The 15,628-nt window shown below is 44.5% G+C and overlaps 1 protein-coding gene across 1 annotated transcript in view; it reads left to right on the top strand.

Moving 5' to 3' along the window:
- Positions 1-1,247: 1,247 nt before the first annotated feature.
- Positions 1,248-15,628, top strand: part of trabd2a (TraB domain containing 2A) — a gene marked incomplete at its 5' end in the record, with an annotated part of 47,172 nt that continues 32,791 nt past the window's right edge. Inside the window, 2 exons of the mRNA XM_084325939.1 lie at positions 1,248-1,296; positions 9,572-9,662. Coding sequence (XP_084182065.1) covers positions 1,248-1,296; positions 9,572-9,662 — 140 coding nt within the window. The remainder of the gene's footprint in view (positions 1,297-9,571; positions 9,663-15,628) is intronic.

Here is a 15,628-nt window from a genome sequence, read left to right as displayed (position 1 = left end):
TCTAAAGATGGTAAGTTAGAGTGTTGTGTTCATTCATAGTTAAAGACAGTAGAGGTTGAGTACTGTATTATCTAAAGATGGTAAGTTAGAGTGTTGTGTTCATTCATAGTTAAAGACAGTAGAGGTTGAGTATTTTATTGGCTAAAGATGGTGAGTTAGAGTGTTGTGTTCATTCAAAGGATAACTTTGCTATTTTTACCTTAGACCCTATTTGCGTCTGTCTACCATGTACCTGACACACAGAGACTGTCTACCATGTACCTGACACACAGAGACTGTCTACCATGTACCTGACACATAGAGACTGTTTACCATGTACACACAGAGACTTGAGAGGTGTTGGCTTCATACGATACTTCCAGAGAATAATTCGGAGAGCCATTTTTATCTTCCCACATGTATGGGTCCTGACCGAAAAACACTGCTCTACAAAAACACCGCTCTATCGATACGTTTGCCTACGTTACATACTGTATATATCGTGTTAAGACGGCCCTCTCGGTTGATAAATCACTCATTTAATTAATAAAAAATGCAATTTCCACAGATTTCTTGATTAAATCAAGCAAAAACTCTGACTAATGAGTAGGGTTGGGCATCGTTTGGATTTGAACGATTCCGAAAACAGGTCACAGCTTATTTCGCAGGAGAAAGAATTTATTTGAAAAATCCTTTCTTTCTTTCATTCTATTCACATTGTCAGTTGACTTGATACAGTTTAATTTGGTTGCTGTATTGTAACTAGGGTATTAATTAACAAATTAATCAAAGTTAAAAGAAAATCAAATGCAAACATCTTCTTAACGGTTCTTGGTGGCAAACCCTACTAATGAGTCCAATAATAAACACCCTTTAAATCCAGGGTGACCCTGGCCTGTACCCCGTCCCGTGGCCTTCGCAACACGGTGTGAACTCGGAGCACGGTGTGAACCCAGAGCGCTGAGTCTGTCCTCCTCCTTGGCACACACTCAGCGGGCCTATCGGGCCGCCTCCAGCACTCATTAAACCATAATGTGAGTCACTGAGGCAGAACCCCAACCCCACTACTCTGTAGAAGAAGAATGCTACTGTTGTCTGCTCTCCTTTTCTCCGCAAAGGCCGTTTAGATTCGTATGGGTTTTTTATTTGTTTGGTCGCTTACGTAGGAAATAGAGGAAGGATGTGTTTAGAAAGTGTATGATGTACTTCTATATATGCCGTTAACAAAAGGATCAAGCTGAGATCTGCCCTCGCGTGTTCCATGTAAGATGGCCGACGACACCATGATCACCATCTCCTCACATCGCAGCGTTGAACGTAGATGATACATTTAGCAACACCCTGAGGATTATGACATAATTTATCTCTTTAAACGTCCATTCTCTCTCTCTCTCTTCCTCTCTCTCTCTCTCTCTCTCTCTCTCTCTCTCTCTCTCTCTCTCTCTCTCTCTCTCTCTCTCTCTCTCTCTCCTCTCTCTCTCTCTCTCTCTCTCTCTCTCTCTCTATCTCTTCTCTCTCTCTCTGTCTCTTCCTCTTTATCTCTGTCTGTCTCTCTTCCTCCATCTCTCCCTCTGTCTTTCTCTCTCTGTATATCCGCCTCTCACTCCTTCTCCCTGTCTCTCTCCTCTCTCAGACACAGAGAATGGTAGAAAGGGAGAGAAGGTTAGAAATAGGTAGAGAGAGATAAAGAGGTAGAGAGAGAAAGAGAGGTAGATAAAGAGAGGTAGAGAGAGAGAGAGAGATAGAGAGAGAGGTAGAGAGAAAGAGAGCTAGAAGAGAGAGGGTAGAGAAATGTAGAGAGAGGAGAGAGAGAGAGAGGGGGGGTAGAGAGAGATGTAGAGAAAGAAAGAGAAAAAGGTAGAGAGAGATAAAGAGGTAGAGAGAGAAAGAGAGAGAGAGATAGGTATAAAAGAGAGGTAGGGAGAGAGCTAGAGAGGTAGAGAGAGAGCTAGAGAGAGAGGGGTAGAGAAGTAGAGAGAGAGGAGAGAGACAGTAGAGAGAGAAAGAGAGAGATAGATAAAGAGAGGGAGAGAGAGAGGGAGAGAGGTAGAGAGAGAGAGATAAGACAGGTAGAGAGAGATAGGAGAGAGGTAGAGAGAGAGCTAGAGAGAGAGGTAGAGAGAGGGGTAGATAAAGGTAGAGAGCGGGAGAAAGAGAGAGGGGGTAGAGAGGAGAGAGAGAGAGAGAGAGAGAGAGAGAGAGAGAGAGAGAGAGAGAGAGAGAGACTTCATGCACACCTGACAGACTGCAGTGCGGCTCGACCTCTAGATCCAGATCGGCTGCCAAAGTCTACATCTCACGTATGGACTAATTTGAGGAAAACTCAAACTGTTAAACATAATTTTCAGGCTCTCCTCCATCCCTCTCGCCGGAACATCAATCATGTTTAATCAGAGATGTCTGGACCATGTTTTTGTTTGTAATTCCATGACTTGTGAGCACAGGCAGGTTTTGAGTCATGGGAGTTGTTCGTATGAAGCAGGTTCCTGTTAACGAGGACGTCTGTGTATATAATGCGGCCTTCGTATAAATGGCTCGTACTGTATTAGTTTATTGTTGTTGTTTTGTGGTGCCCAGCTACAGGGCACTGCCCTATTCAGAAATGGGTATCTCTTTCCATACTACCATATATTTTTTAGTACATTCATGTATATTTCTACCCATGTTCTTTTCTGAGAATATACTAGCAATGTAATCTGGGCACTTCTTATGTGCTTTTGTGTACTAATTCAAAGCACATGTTTTAGTATGACAGTCATTGATATGCTGTAAATGTAATTTAAGTACACTTAAAACTGAGACGTTTGCCAAACGTCAGCTGTACTTTAGTAGACATATTAAACATTGTTATTTTGGTAAGCAAAAGTAACCGGAAAAAACTTCAAAAGTATAATTTCATATATATCGAAGTACATCTTAAGTACAACTTCTTACACACTAGATACAACTTCAGTGGTTTCAAATTAACACAACTTTAGTATACTTTCTGAATACTTAATACTTAATACTGTTTAATTGCAGGGTTGGGCAGCATTGCTTTAAAAATGTAAGCCATTACTGATTACTCACTCAAGAACTTGCACAATACAAGAAATATTAGCAATACAAGAAAATATTACTTGCTTCCAATTTTTTTTAACCCTTTCACTACCACACTACAGAAGGTTAACCTTTCACTACCACACTACAGACGGTTAACCGTAGTGAAAGGGTTAACTTGTGAACTTCAATGAACAGTTTCTTCCAGCTCAGTGACAGTGATTTGAACAATGTCATTATTCTTCCATGTGTGGAGAGCGGGTTATTCCCCTGAGACCAAAACAAACCATTAACTTAATTTCATTTCACATCATTTCATTTCCTTCATTTATGTACTGTATGCACTGTATGTACTGTATAGTCAAGAGATGAAGAGAGTAGTTATAAATAGTCAAGAGATGAAGAGAGTAGTTATAAATAGTCAAGAGATGAGGAAAGTAGTTATAAATAGATGAAGAGAGTAGTTATAAATAGTCAAGAGATGAAGAGTAGTTATAAATAGTCAAGAGATGAGAGAGTAGTTATAAATAGTCAAGAGATGAAGAGAGTAGTTATAAATAGTCAAGAGATGAAGAGAGTAGTATAAATAGTCAAGAGCTGAAGAGAGTAGTTATAAATAGTCAAGAGATGAAGAGAGTAGTTATAAATAGTCAAGAGATGAAGAGAAGAGCGGCTAAGTGGCGCAGTGGGCAAGGCGCTCGCCACTAACGCAGGAGATGCTGGGTTCGAGCCCAGCTCTCGGCGTTGCTACCAGCTTGGCTGGTCGTTCATACTAACACAATTGGCAGTATTAGGGGGTGGGAAAGCCGGTGGGTGGGGATCAGACGTTGTGGACAGCGACTCCTACAGGTCGGTTGGTGCGCCTGTACAGCAGAATCAGGAAGCAACAGGGGCAGCGTGAGCCTCCCACGCGTTACTCCTCTCCACTGAGAGATCGCGCTGTTCAGGTGAAAAGATGCGACAGCTGCCTCCTCGTGTACCGGAGGGGACACGTGATGCAAGGCTTCGTCCACACTGCAGCCGACCAGTGGGAGGCATAGTCTAGCAACGTTCGAGACAGGGGAGGGGAGAATTGAAGGGAGAATTGGCGAGGCGAAATTGGGATGGGAGAAAAAATAGAAAACTAGGAGAAAAAAAGTGGATAAAAAAAAAGATGAAGAGAGTAGTTATAATTATTCAAGATATGTAGAGAGTAGTTATAAATAGTCAATAACTATTTCAAGTTATTAAGAAATAATGTTAGTGGGGAAAAAGTTATTCTGAAAATAGGAATGGTGCCAGCAGGGGGCAGTGGAGAGTTCTTGGACATGTGGCACCGGGTGGCGTTAGTTTCTGTGGTCACATGTTTGATCGTCATCATCATCATAATTCTTCTTGTATTGTTCTGTTTTTAAACGGAGAGGGAGGCGCTGGTTGGAATGTTACTGTACTGCGTTCCATAATATCAGCACTCAGAAACTGTGTTTTTTAAACGGGGTAAAGGTGGGTTTACCAGACGTCTCGGGACGGAGACGACTGATTATTAGTGGAAGCATATTATTCCGTATCAGAAAGTAGAGGTTTATATATAGTCTGTGTTGTGGAGGCATTTTCTAATATATAGACCGCGTTGCTTGCTGGTTTTAGAACATTTTGCTTGCATTGATAACTCAGTGAAATGAAGAAACTCCACCGTGGGGGAATTCCATTGTAGTCGCTTATTAATTCACAAAACCAGACAATGGATACATAACTAAATATAACATAAGCATAAGATACTTTATACATACACAGATATTATTATTTTTTTAATCCACTCCGTCTACAACCACTCAGAACACGCTGACCTTCCTGGACCTGCGGGTCCACAGGCTGAACACTGAGGCGATGCTTCTTCAAAACAATGTGTCCATTCTGTTAGCGCGTTCACACACACATAAACACCCTTCAGCCATGCATAAACACATAGGCTTTCACACAAACACACCACACACACACACAGACACACACACACACACTCTCACACACACACACGCACGCACACACACACGCACGCACACACAGACACACACACACGCACACACACTCACACACAAGCATGCATGCACACACTCAAAGAGAGAGAGTGAGAGAGTTATTTGATTTAGTAGCACTGTTTCTTTTGTGTACCGGTAATTGCATTACACACACACACACACACACACACACGCACACGCACACGCACACCGTGTTGATTATGTTGGCTGTCAGCAGAATGTTTTAGCCTCTTTCCTTTCTCTGCTACAAGTCAAATCAGAGGCCTGTGGGGACAGAACAGATGAATGACTACTCTCTCTATTAACCACTTCCACTGTGCGAGCGTGTGTGTGTGTGTGTGTGTGTGTGTCTGTGTGTGTGTGTGTGTGTGCATGTGTGTGTGTGTGTTGGTCGGTGTCTTTGAAGCCCCTCCTCTCTGTCTCATTGTGGCTCAGTTCCATTTGTCCTTTAATCCCCCCAAGTAAACTATCATAAATCACCCTGAGCTGTGTTCCTAAACATCTCTCTCTCTCTCTCCCCTCTCTCTTCTTCTCTCTCTCTCTCTCTCTCTCTCTCTCTCTCTCTCTCTCTTTCTCTCTCTCTCTCTCTCTCTCTCTCTCTCTCTCTCTCTCTCTCTCTCTCTCTCTCTCTCTCTCTCTCTCTCTCTCTCTCTCTCTCTCTCTCTCTCTCTCTCTCTCTCTCTCTCTCTCTCTCCCTCCCTTTGCCCCCCCAATATCTCACTGACCTCTCCCCTACCAACCCCCTCGGCCCAAGTCCAACCTTCACAGTTCTGGGGACAGAGCTCTTCTCCAGGGCAGCTCCCAGGATCTAGATCGATCGATCGATCGATTATCTATCTATCTATCTATCTATCTACTATCTATCTATCTATCTATCTATCTATCTATCTATCTATCTATCTATCTATCTATCTATCTATCTATCTATCTATCTATCTATCTATCTATCTATCTATACTTACATATATCTATCTATACATCTATCTCTATCTATACATCTATCTATCTGTCTATCTATCTAGCTATCTATCGATCTATCTATCTATCTATACATACATCTATCTATACATCTATCTATCTATTAGGGGTGGAACGGTATATGCATTCGAACCGTACACCATTCGGTACGACCTCCATGGTTCGGGGCATGTGTGTATTGTTCGGTTATATAACGTTAGCCTCGAGCTAGGCTAACGTTACGTTAGCTACGAGCTAACTAACTTTAGCCGCAAGCTAACTAATGTTAGCCGCAAGCTAACCGTGGAAACGCTCACAGAGAAGTGACTCCACGACACCAGTTTGATTAGTGGGGAAGGGGGGTATATTGACAAGGCTTGACAACAGAGGTTCAAAGATAACTGTTTGTGTTCAATAACGAGCCAGGAGACTAGAGCTGTGTGTCAACTGCATCTGCAACCCATAACATCCTGTTCCCTGCTGGGACGTACCAACTCCACACACCACTGTGGGGGGTTTATATTCCCATTCCTTGTAACATCTTTTTTTTTAAGATAACAACAGTTACAACATTCCTTAGTGCAAATTATTGTTAATACAAGAGACCCCATAAACGTCCTTATTTAAAACCCTAATCATCTTTTCTGTGACTTTTACGTTTTGATAAGAAAGTCTAGTGCTGGTTGAGCATTATGCATACTTTATGTTGGCCTTTGTCTATAATGTGGCCACAAAAATGGAAAGGTTTAATAATTTTTTGTTTGCACTAAGTTAATATTTTGACAAATGTTGCCTATATTTTTCAGTCAGTTCGGTCTTTGTGTGCCAAACATTATTAAAGGTAAATTTTTTTTTACCAAATAAATGAGAAGCCTGTTTTAATCAGCAATGCATCCCCTCTTGCTGTACCAAAATCTCTCCTAGCTATAACCGTCACTGTCAAAATAATGTGCCTGATGTCAAATGGCCTCATTCTTTCAGTTTTTGCATGACTACGTCCTTGAGAATAACTGAAAAGTTGGATTATTTTTAGGCTATATATTTTATGTTGATGTATGGTATTTTTGGAGTGTTACATAAAAAAATTAAATAAAAAAAGTATCAATCTAGTTGGAGACTATTTACATGTTTATAATCGACCAATTGTGATTTAGCCTGACAAGCGACTGTGTGCAGAAACACTGTTAATGTGTCATCTATTATGTTGGTTTGGATCTATGTCTTCATGATGTGGTGCCGCCACATATAAATCAATATACTGGAACTGAAGCAGTGTCTATTCTAGCCAGATCAGAAACACAGAGTGCAGGGCGGCACAGTGGAGCAGTGGTTTACTGTTGCCTCACAGCAAGAAGGTCCTGGGTTCAGTGGTTAATACTGTTGCCTCACAGTGAGAATGTCCTGGGTTCAGTGGTTAGTACTGCTGCCTCACAGCAAGAAGGTCCTGGGTTCAGTGGTTAATACTGTTCACTCACAGCAAGACGGTCCTGGGTTCAGTGGTTAATACTGTTCCCTCACAGCAAGAAGGTCCTGGGTTCAGTGGTTAATACTGTTCCCTCACAGCAAGAAGGTCCTGGGTTCAGTGGTTAATACTGTTCCCTCACAGCAAGAAGGTCCTGGGTTCAGTGGTTAATACTGTTCACTCACAGCAAGACGGTCCTGGGTTCAGTGGTTAATACTGTTCCCTCACAGCAAGAAGGTCCTGGGTTCAGTGGTTAATACTGTTGCCTCACAGCAAGAAGGTCCTGGGTTCAGTGGTTAGTACTGTTGCCTCACAGCAAGAAGGTCCTGGGTTCAGTGGTTAGTACTGTTGCCTCACAGCAAGAAGGTCCTGGGTTCAGTGGTTAGTACTGTTGCCTCACAGCAAGAAGGTCCTGGGTTCAGTGGTTAGCACTGTTGCCTCACAACAAGAAGGTCCTGGGTTCAGTGGTTAGCACTGTTGCCTCACAACAAGAAGGTCCTGGGTTCAGTGGTTAATACTGTTCCCTCACAGCAAGAAGGTCCCAGGTTCCTGTCTGTGGCTGCCTACTGCTTCTAAATAGTTAGTACGAGAGAGTGCGGGGGGAGAGAGCAAGGCAGAGAATGAGAGAGAGAGAAGGATGAAACACACGTTGGTTGTAAAGAATATGACCAGGTAGCGGAGGAGGGATGAGGAGGCTCAGGGCCAGAGAGGAGCAGGCTCAGGAGAGGAGCACTGGGGATCTTTGTTGACACAGCTACTCTGTACCACGGCTGAACGGTCCCAGACAATAGAGACCCGCTCCCCTTTGTGGCCGTGTGGAGAAGAATGGAGACCTCTTGACATGGGCAACCTGACCGCCCTAATACCCCCTATTCACCTAGCTGAGAGGGTCAGGGGAGGGGGGGGGGGGGTAGAGAGAGGGAGGGAGGCGGAGGGGGAGGGAGGGAGGTGGAGAGGAAGTGAGAGAGAGAAGGAGAGAGGAGGAGGAAGAGAGAGGGGGGGAGAAAATGAAGAGAGGGGGGTAGAGAGAGAAGGGGGGGTAGATGAAAGAGAGAGAGCGGGTAGAGAGGAGGGAGAGAGGAGGGGGTAGAGGGGGTAGAGCGGAGGGAGAGAGGAGGGGGTAGAGGGGGTAGAGCGGAGGGAGAGAGGAGGGGGTAGAGGGGGTAGAGAGGAGGGAGTGAGAGAGGAGGTAGATAGAGAGAGAGGGAGAGAGGGAGGGGGAGAGAGAGATGGGGTAGAGAGGAGGGATAGAGAGGGGGGAGAGAGATGGAGTGAGAGAGGAGGTAGATAGAGAGAGGGAGAGAGAGAGGGAGGGGGAAAGGGAGGGGGAGAGAGAGGGAGAGAGAGAGATAGATAGAGAGAGAGGAGGGAGAGAGAGAGGGGGGGTAGAGAGAGAGGGAGCTCTTCTTGTCTAGTATTTTTGGAACAACTGACCTACAGTAAATGAGTGACTTTTATCAAACCAGTTGATCTGGTTCATAGACCTCATCATGTAGCTCAGGGGTACTCAAATACAAATCTTAAAGGTCCACAAAGACCATAAGACAAAGGTCAGTTTAATAAGGTCAGTCAAACATTTAAACAATTGCAACAATTTTCTTATGTCTTCCTTCCCCCCTTGTGTGTCTACTGAGGTTTGTCAGGCCCAACACATCTTCAACAAACTCCCCCTTTGCCTAAAAATCATAAAACCTCACAAACACCAGCAACTGAGCACTGTCAGTGGACTCACACTCATCCACAGCTAAGGAAATGCACTGTGCATTTTTTATTCCATCACAAAGCTGTTTAATCAAATCACCAGACAGTATTTCTATTTCAGTTATTCTGGTTGCTGTGCTCTGAGGGGGATTTGCTTGATTTTACTTGTCATTTCCTCTTTTTGTTTGAACTCTTTGGTGTGTGTGCGTGTGTGTGTGTGTGTGTGTCGTGTGTGTGTGTGTGTGTGTGTGTGTGTGTGTGTGTGTGTGTGTGTGTGTGTGCGTGTGTAGTAGAACTCTTTCGTGTGTGTATGTGCGTGTGTGTATGTGTGTGTGTATGTGGATATTATAGTAGAACTTTTTGGTGTGTGTGCCTGTGAGTGTGAGTGTGTGTACTGACCTGAGTGTGTTTATTGCAGGTCACTTCCTTGGTAACAACACAGTGATTGACGTTCTACGTCGCTATGGTTACGAGGTGGAGCACACCCCCGCAGGAGAACCCATTAACAGGTAATATAAACCAGCCACTACACACACACACACACACACACACACACACACACACACACACACACACACACACACACACACACACACACACACACACACACACACACACACACACACACACACACACACACACACACACACGCACACACACACGCACACACAAACACACATACACTAGCCACTACACACACACACATACACTAGCCACTACACACACACACACACACACACACACACACACACACACACACACACACACACACACACACACACACACACACACACACACACACACACACACACACACACACACATACACTAGCCACTACACACACACTAACCACTACACACGCACACACACACATACACTAGCCACTACACACACACTAACCACTACACACACACGCGCTGCGCGCGCGCACACACACACACACACACATACACTAGCCACTACACGCACACACATACACTAGCCACTACACACACACATACACTAACCACTACACACACACACACACACACACACACACACACACACACATATACACTAGCCACTACACACACACATACACTAGCCACTACACACACACACACACACACACATACACTAACCACTACACGTCAGGCCTGATCACAGCAGGTGGGTAACTAGGCCACGTCAGGCCTGATCACAGCAGGTGGGTAACTAGGCCACGTCAGGCCTGATCACAGCAGGTGGGTAACTAGGCCACGTCAGGCCTGATCACAGCAGGTGGGTAACTAGGCCACGTCAGGCCTGATCACAGCAGGTGGGTAACTAGGCCACGTCAGGCCTGATCACAGCAGGTGGGTAACTAGGCCACGTCAGGCCTGATCACAGCAGGTGGGTAACTAGGCCACGTCAGGCCTGATCACAGCAGGTAACTAGGCCACGTCAGGCCTGATCACAGCAGGTGGGTAACTAGGCCACGTCAGGCCTGATCACAGCAGGTGGGTAACTAGGCCACGTCAGGCCTGATCACAGCAGGTAACTAGGCCACGTCAGGCCTGATCACAGCAGGTGGGTAACTAGGCCACGTCAGGCCTGATCACAGCTGCTTCACCCGCTGACGGACAGTCTGTCTAAACAGCTCGTTGTTGTAGGTCAGCGCCGGGTGTTCCAAGAGATGTTAAGAGATTTGTCATGATTTCCGACGTGGAAAGTAGGAGAAGTGTCTGACAGGATGAAACAGCGCTAGAGAGAGAGAGAGAGAGAGAGAGAGAGAGAGAGAGAGAGAGAGAGAGAGAGAGAGAGAGAGAGAGAAATAACTGGACAGGGAAGGGAAGGAAGAGGAATAAAAGAAAAAGAGGAATGAGAAAAATGGAGAGAGAGAGAGAGGGGGGGGGAGAGCAAGGAGAGAGCAAGTGAGAGAAACAATACAAAAGAGGGGGAATGAGAAAGAGAGAGAGAGAGAGAGAACGAGGTAGAGAAAGAGATAATGAGGTAGAGAGAGAGAGAGAGCGAGAGATAATGAAACAGTGCTGGTGATTTAGATTAGATTAGATTCAAATGTACAGCACAAGTACAGCACAAGTACAGTACAATGAAAATAAGTTTGGCATCCAACCAGAGTGCAAATGTAGCAGTAAAGTGCAACAGCAATATATAATGTACAGGTGATTAAATGGGGTATACAATAATACAAAAGTAGTATTACTGTGTGTAGTGCTAATCAGATTCATGTACAGAGTTGTAGTATAATAAATAAAGACAGCATGACTACTACAGGCCTGCAGCGTACTAGTAAGAGTAGGATATGTACAGATATAGTAAAGGACTATGTGCAGGTAAGGATAGGTACAGTACGTATATATGTGGTGAGTATAATATGGTATATACAGCATTATTGTACATGCTATCATACAGAGCTATGGGTTGTGTACAGGTGTACAAGCAAGTATATAGAGGGGTTATATGCAGGTTTACTCTGAAGCTTAAATTCTATCAACCTCCATGGAATACATGCGGTAGCCTAAATGAACCCTTTCACTACCACACTACAGAAGGTTAACCCTTTCACTGTGACAATACAGACGGTTAACCGTCTGTAGTGTGGTAGTGAAAGGGTTAACATTCTGTACACTGTAAAAAAAATTAATGTTTTTTCACAGGAAATTCACTGTATTATTTTACAGATTACTTTTGTTTTTCTACTTTAACACTTTGGTTGCCTAAGGTTAAATTCATGATATACCATAGATTGCCAGCGCTATTTGTCTATGGAGAAAGTCCCCTTTTTTGCAGGGCTATAACTTTTTAAATTCTATTGCTACATTGCCATTATTATGGCCCATTCAAAGTCCTATATGTATTGTTCATTGTGTAGCAACGTTAAACTTTTTCATTCACATATTCATAGTAAAGTATGGTCTAATGTATAAGTATGTTTTCATCTCTTTCTGCAGCTTTCTCCAGAACGTGATCTATAGCCCCAAATACATTATATTGATGATGCAATACAGTTTTATGGCAATCAGCGCGATATAAAAAATTACAACTAGACGTACTTCTAGAAGTTACTACACGTCATCTGATGTTGACCGGATGGGCGAGGGGGCGTTTATAATTCCGTGAGCAGCGTTATACCAATCATCTAATGTGGGTCAAATGTTGATAATAGCAGTTAGTACCGAAGACGGTAACGTTACACGCTGAAACTCACCCCAGTCTCCGCGCGCCGTTGGGCGATCATCGTAGAGTTGAAATCTTATCATTATGGGATGTAAATTTACCCGGTCCATCTCCAGCTTGTATAATGGTATATACGTCCAAATCATGTTGTTTATCGAGTTATTGGCAATCGATCACTGTGTAGCGTGACGAGCCAGAGTCGCGGGACCTATAGCGAGCGCCCGGAAGTACTACGGACGTAGCACAACCTCTATGCCACTTCCTGTTAAAGCGATTGCGCCGATCGGCCACCAGATGGCGCTCCTGAACCGCCAGAGAGCTCAGTGGGTCCTGCTGGTGGATCTCAGGCCAGCGGAGGGGACATATGAATCCGATCGCAGATTTTTGAAATATTGATATAAGGACGCTGTACAGCGTCCCCCGGCAACTTGAGCATGGCCAGCAATGACGTCAAAACACGTTTCATGGCAGTCAAAGTGTTAAGTGTAAATGCCATAAAAATACAGTAAATTACCTTTTATCAAAATATTAACCATTAAATAAAGGTTGTAACCTGTACATGTATTTGATTTTACTGCACTGTAATTTGACAGTAAGTATTTGGCAACCATTGATGCCAGACATTTACAGTTTTTTGTGCAGCTTTTTTTCTTACAGTGTAGGGCGGTAGTGAAAGGGTTAACCCGTTGCCGTGTGGCAGTGAAAGGGTTAACATGCTGTATTGTCGCAGTGAAAGGGTTAACCCGTTGGTAGTGTGGTAGTGAAAGGGTTAAGGACACATCAGCTGCTGTTCCGTGCGACAGTCCCACTTGTGATGTTGGATTCTCTTACAATAAGTACCTACGCCCTGAGCACAGTTTGGATAGATTACAGATCAACAGTGGTGTTCTTGTCATCTTTAGTGTTGACTAAATCAAAGTAATGGGTTTTTTTATGGGGTAAGTGTAATATTATTACTGGAATTGAGGTTGTAATTCTATACTCGTTACTGGGAAGTCATATTATTACTGTTATTATTAATAATATATGTGTTTAGTGAGTGTGAGAGAGAAGGATTGGTGTGTGAGGTCACGTCTGCAGTGTTTAGTGAGTGTGAGAGAAGGATTGGTGTGTGAGGTCACGTCTGCAGTGTTTAGTGAGTGTGAGAGAGAAGGATTGGTGTGTGAGGTCACGTCTGCAGTGTTTAGTGAGTGTGTGAGAGAAGGATTGGTGTGTGAGGTCACGTCTGCAGTGTTTAGTGAGTGTGAGAGAAGGATTGGTGTGTGAGGTCACGTCTGCAGTGTTTAGTGAGTGTGAGAGAGAAGGATTGGTGTGTGAGGTCACGTCTGCAGTGTTTAGTGAGTGTGAGAGAGAAGGATTGGTGTGTGAGGTCACATCTGCAGTGTTTAGTGAGTGTGAGAGAGAAGGATTGGTGTGTGAGGTCACGTCTGCAGTGTTTAGTGAGTGTGAGAGAGAAGGATTGGTGTGTGAGGTCACGTCTGCAGTGTTTAGTGAGTGTGAGAGAGAAGGATTGGTGTGTGAGGTCACGTCTGCAGTGTTTAGTGAGTGTGAGAGAGAAGGATTGGTGTGTGAGGTCACGTCTGCAGTGTTTAGTGAGTGTGAGAGAGAAGGATTGGTGTGTGAGGTCACGTCTGCAGTGTTTAGTGAGTGTGAGAGAGAAGGATTGGTGTGTGAGGTCACATCTGCAGTGTTTAGTGAGTGTGAGAGAGAAGGATTGGGTGTGAGGTCACATCTGCAGTGTTTAGTGAGTGTGAGAGAGAAGGATTGGTGTGTGAGGTCACGTCTGCAGTGTTTAGTGAGTGTGAGGAGGGGACTGTGGTTAAAAGTCTGAGAGAGAGAGAGAGAGAGGGGGGGGGGAGGAGGGAAGAAGAGAGAGAGAGAGAGCTGAGAAATAGAGTGAAACAATTGTAATAAAGAACAAGAGAGAGAAAGATAAATGATAAAGAGAGAGAGAGAAAGAGATAATGAGGTAGAGAAAGAGAGATGATGAGTGAGATAGAGAGATAATGAGGTAGAGAGATATATATATAATGAGGTAGAGAGAGAGAGAGAGAGAGAGAGAGAGAGAGCGAGAGAGAGAGAGAGAGAGAGAATGAGGTAGAGAGAGGGAGAACAAGAGATAATGAGAGAGAGAGAGATAATGAGGTAGAGATGAAGAGAAAGATCGGTTGGGGGGGAAGAGGGAGGAGAGGAATAAAAAAGAGAGGAAGGAGAGAAAGGAGGTGTAGAGGCTGGTGGAGTATCGCTCTGCCCGCAGAGTTGTTGCACAATTATGATCCATTCGAAAACCAGAGTCCGTAAAATTGGCAGGCCGCATATTTGATCACTTAGGCGGGTGTCCGGTTTCACGGCGCTGGTCCGGCACAATGCGCTAGTGCTGCCCCGCGGGCACGACCGGGTACTTATTTGTTTTGTTTTTTTGTCTCTCTCTATGTCTCTCTCTCTCTCCGTTTTCCTGCCGGCTAGATTTCAAATGGAAATCATTTTCCAAGTTAAGAAACTCCGCAGTCGCTCTAATTTCATCCCGCAGACACAAAACAGATGTTTCCAAGTTTCTGCTCCGGCAGTTGTGAAAAATGTTGTTGTCTGCAAATAATCCCTGACGTTACACCCTAGTAATTACCCTTTCCTTCTCCCCCCCCCCCCCCCCCCCCCCCCCCCACTCGCTCTACCCCCCCCCCCCCCCCGTACCTCCCTGAAGATGAACGTATCCACACCTCTTATTGCATTAGTGTTACTGTTATTAATGTCCCCCTCCGGTGTCGACTCTGGGGTGATTTGGCCGGAGCTAGCTAGCGGGGAGGGAGCTATAGCACGGGTCGCTAATGGGCGTAATCATGGCCTTGATTTGATGTTTTGGTGATGGCAAAAAAAAATAAAGGGAAACGAAGCCCCCTGTTCATCTCAACCCACACCGTCAGGGTTTAGCGCCGTTAGCTTCTCACCGTTAGCCGCGTTCATTTCATTTGAGAGGGGGACATATTATGGAAAATGGGGGATTGCCTCATCTTTTTGTGTATTTAATTTGGGCACTGGGGGAGAACGGATGACATATATACTCCCTGCTGTTTGGCCAAGTCTTTCAGATTAACAAGCTAAACAAGCTCTTTAGAATATTATAGCCTTTTGTGATGTCAAGCAGCACATTAGCTTTAATTCATCAATTAGCTGTTCCTTGTCTGGGGCCAGGAACACTGTCTGAGGCACGGCCCAGTTTGTAGAGGCCTCTCGGGTGTGGTATACCCAGGCAGGGGAGGACATCGTGAATTTAACCGTGGTGTGTCAAGAACACTCTCTTCAATACAATCTAAGAACG

The sequence above is a fragment of the Notolepis coatsorum genome (assembly GCF_963971535.1).
Source record: "Notolepis coatsorum genome assembly, chromosome: 12".
NCBI classification, from domain to species: Eukaryota; Metazoa; Chordata; class Actinopteri; order Aulopiformes; family Paralepididae; genus Notolepis; species Notolepis coatsorum.
Note: the sequence above shows the minus strand (reverse complement) of the source record. Positions and strands in the feature narration are given on the sequence as shown.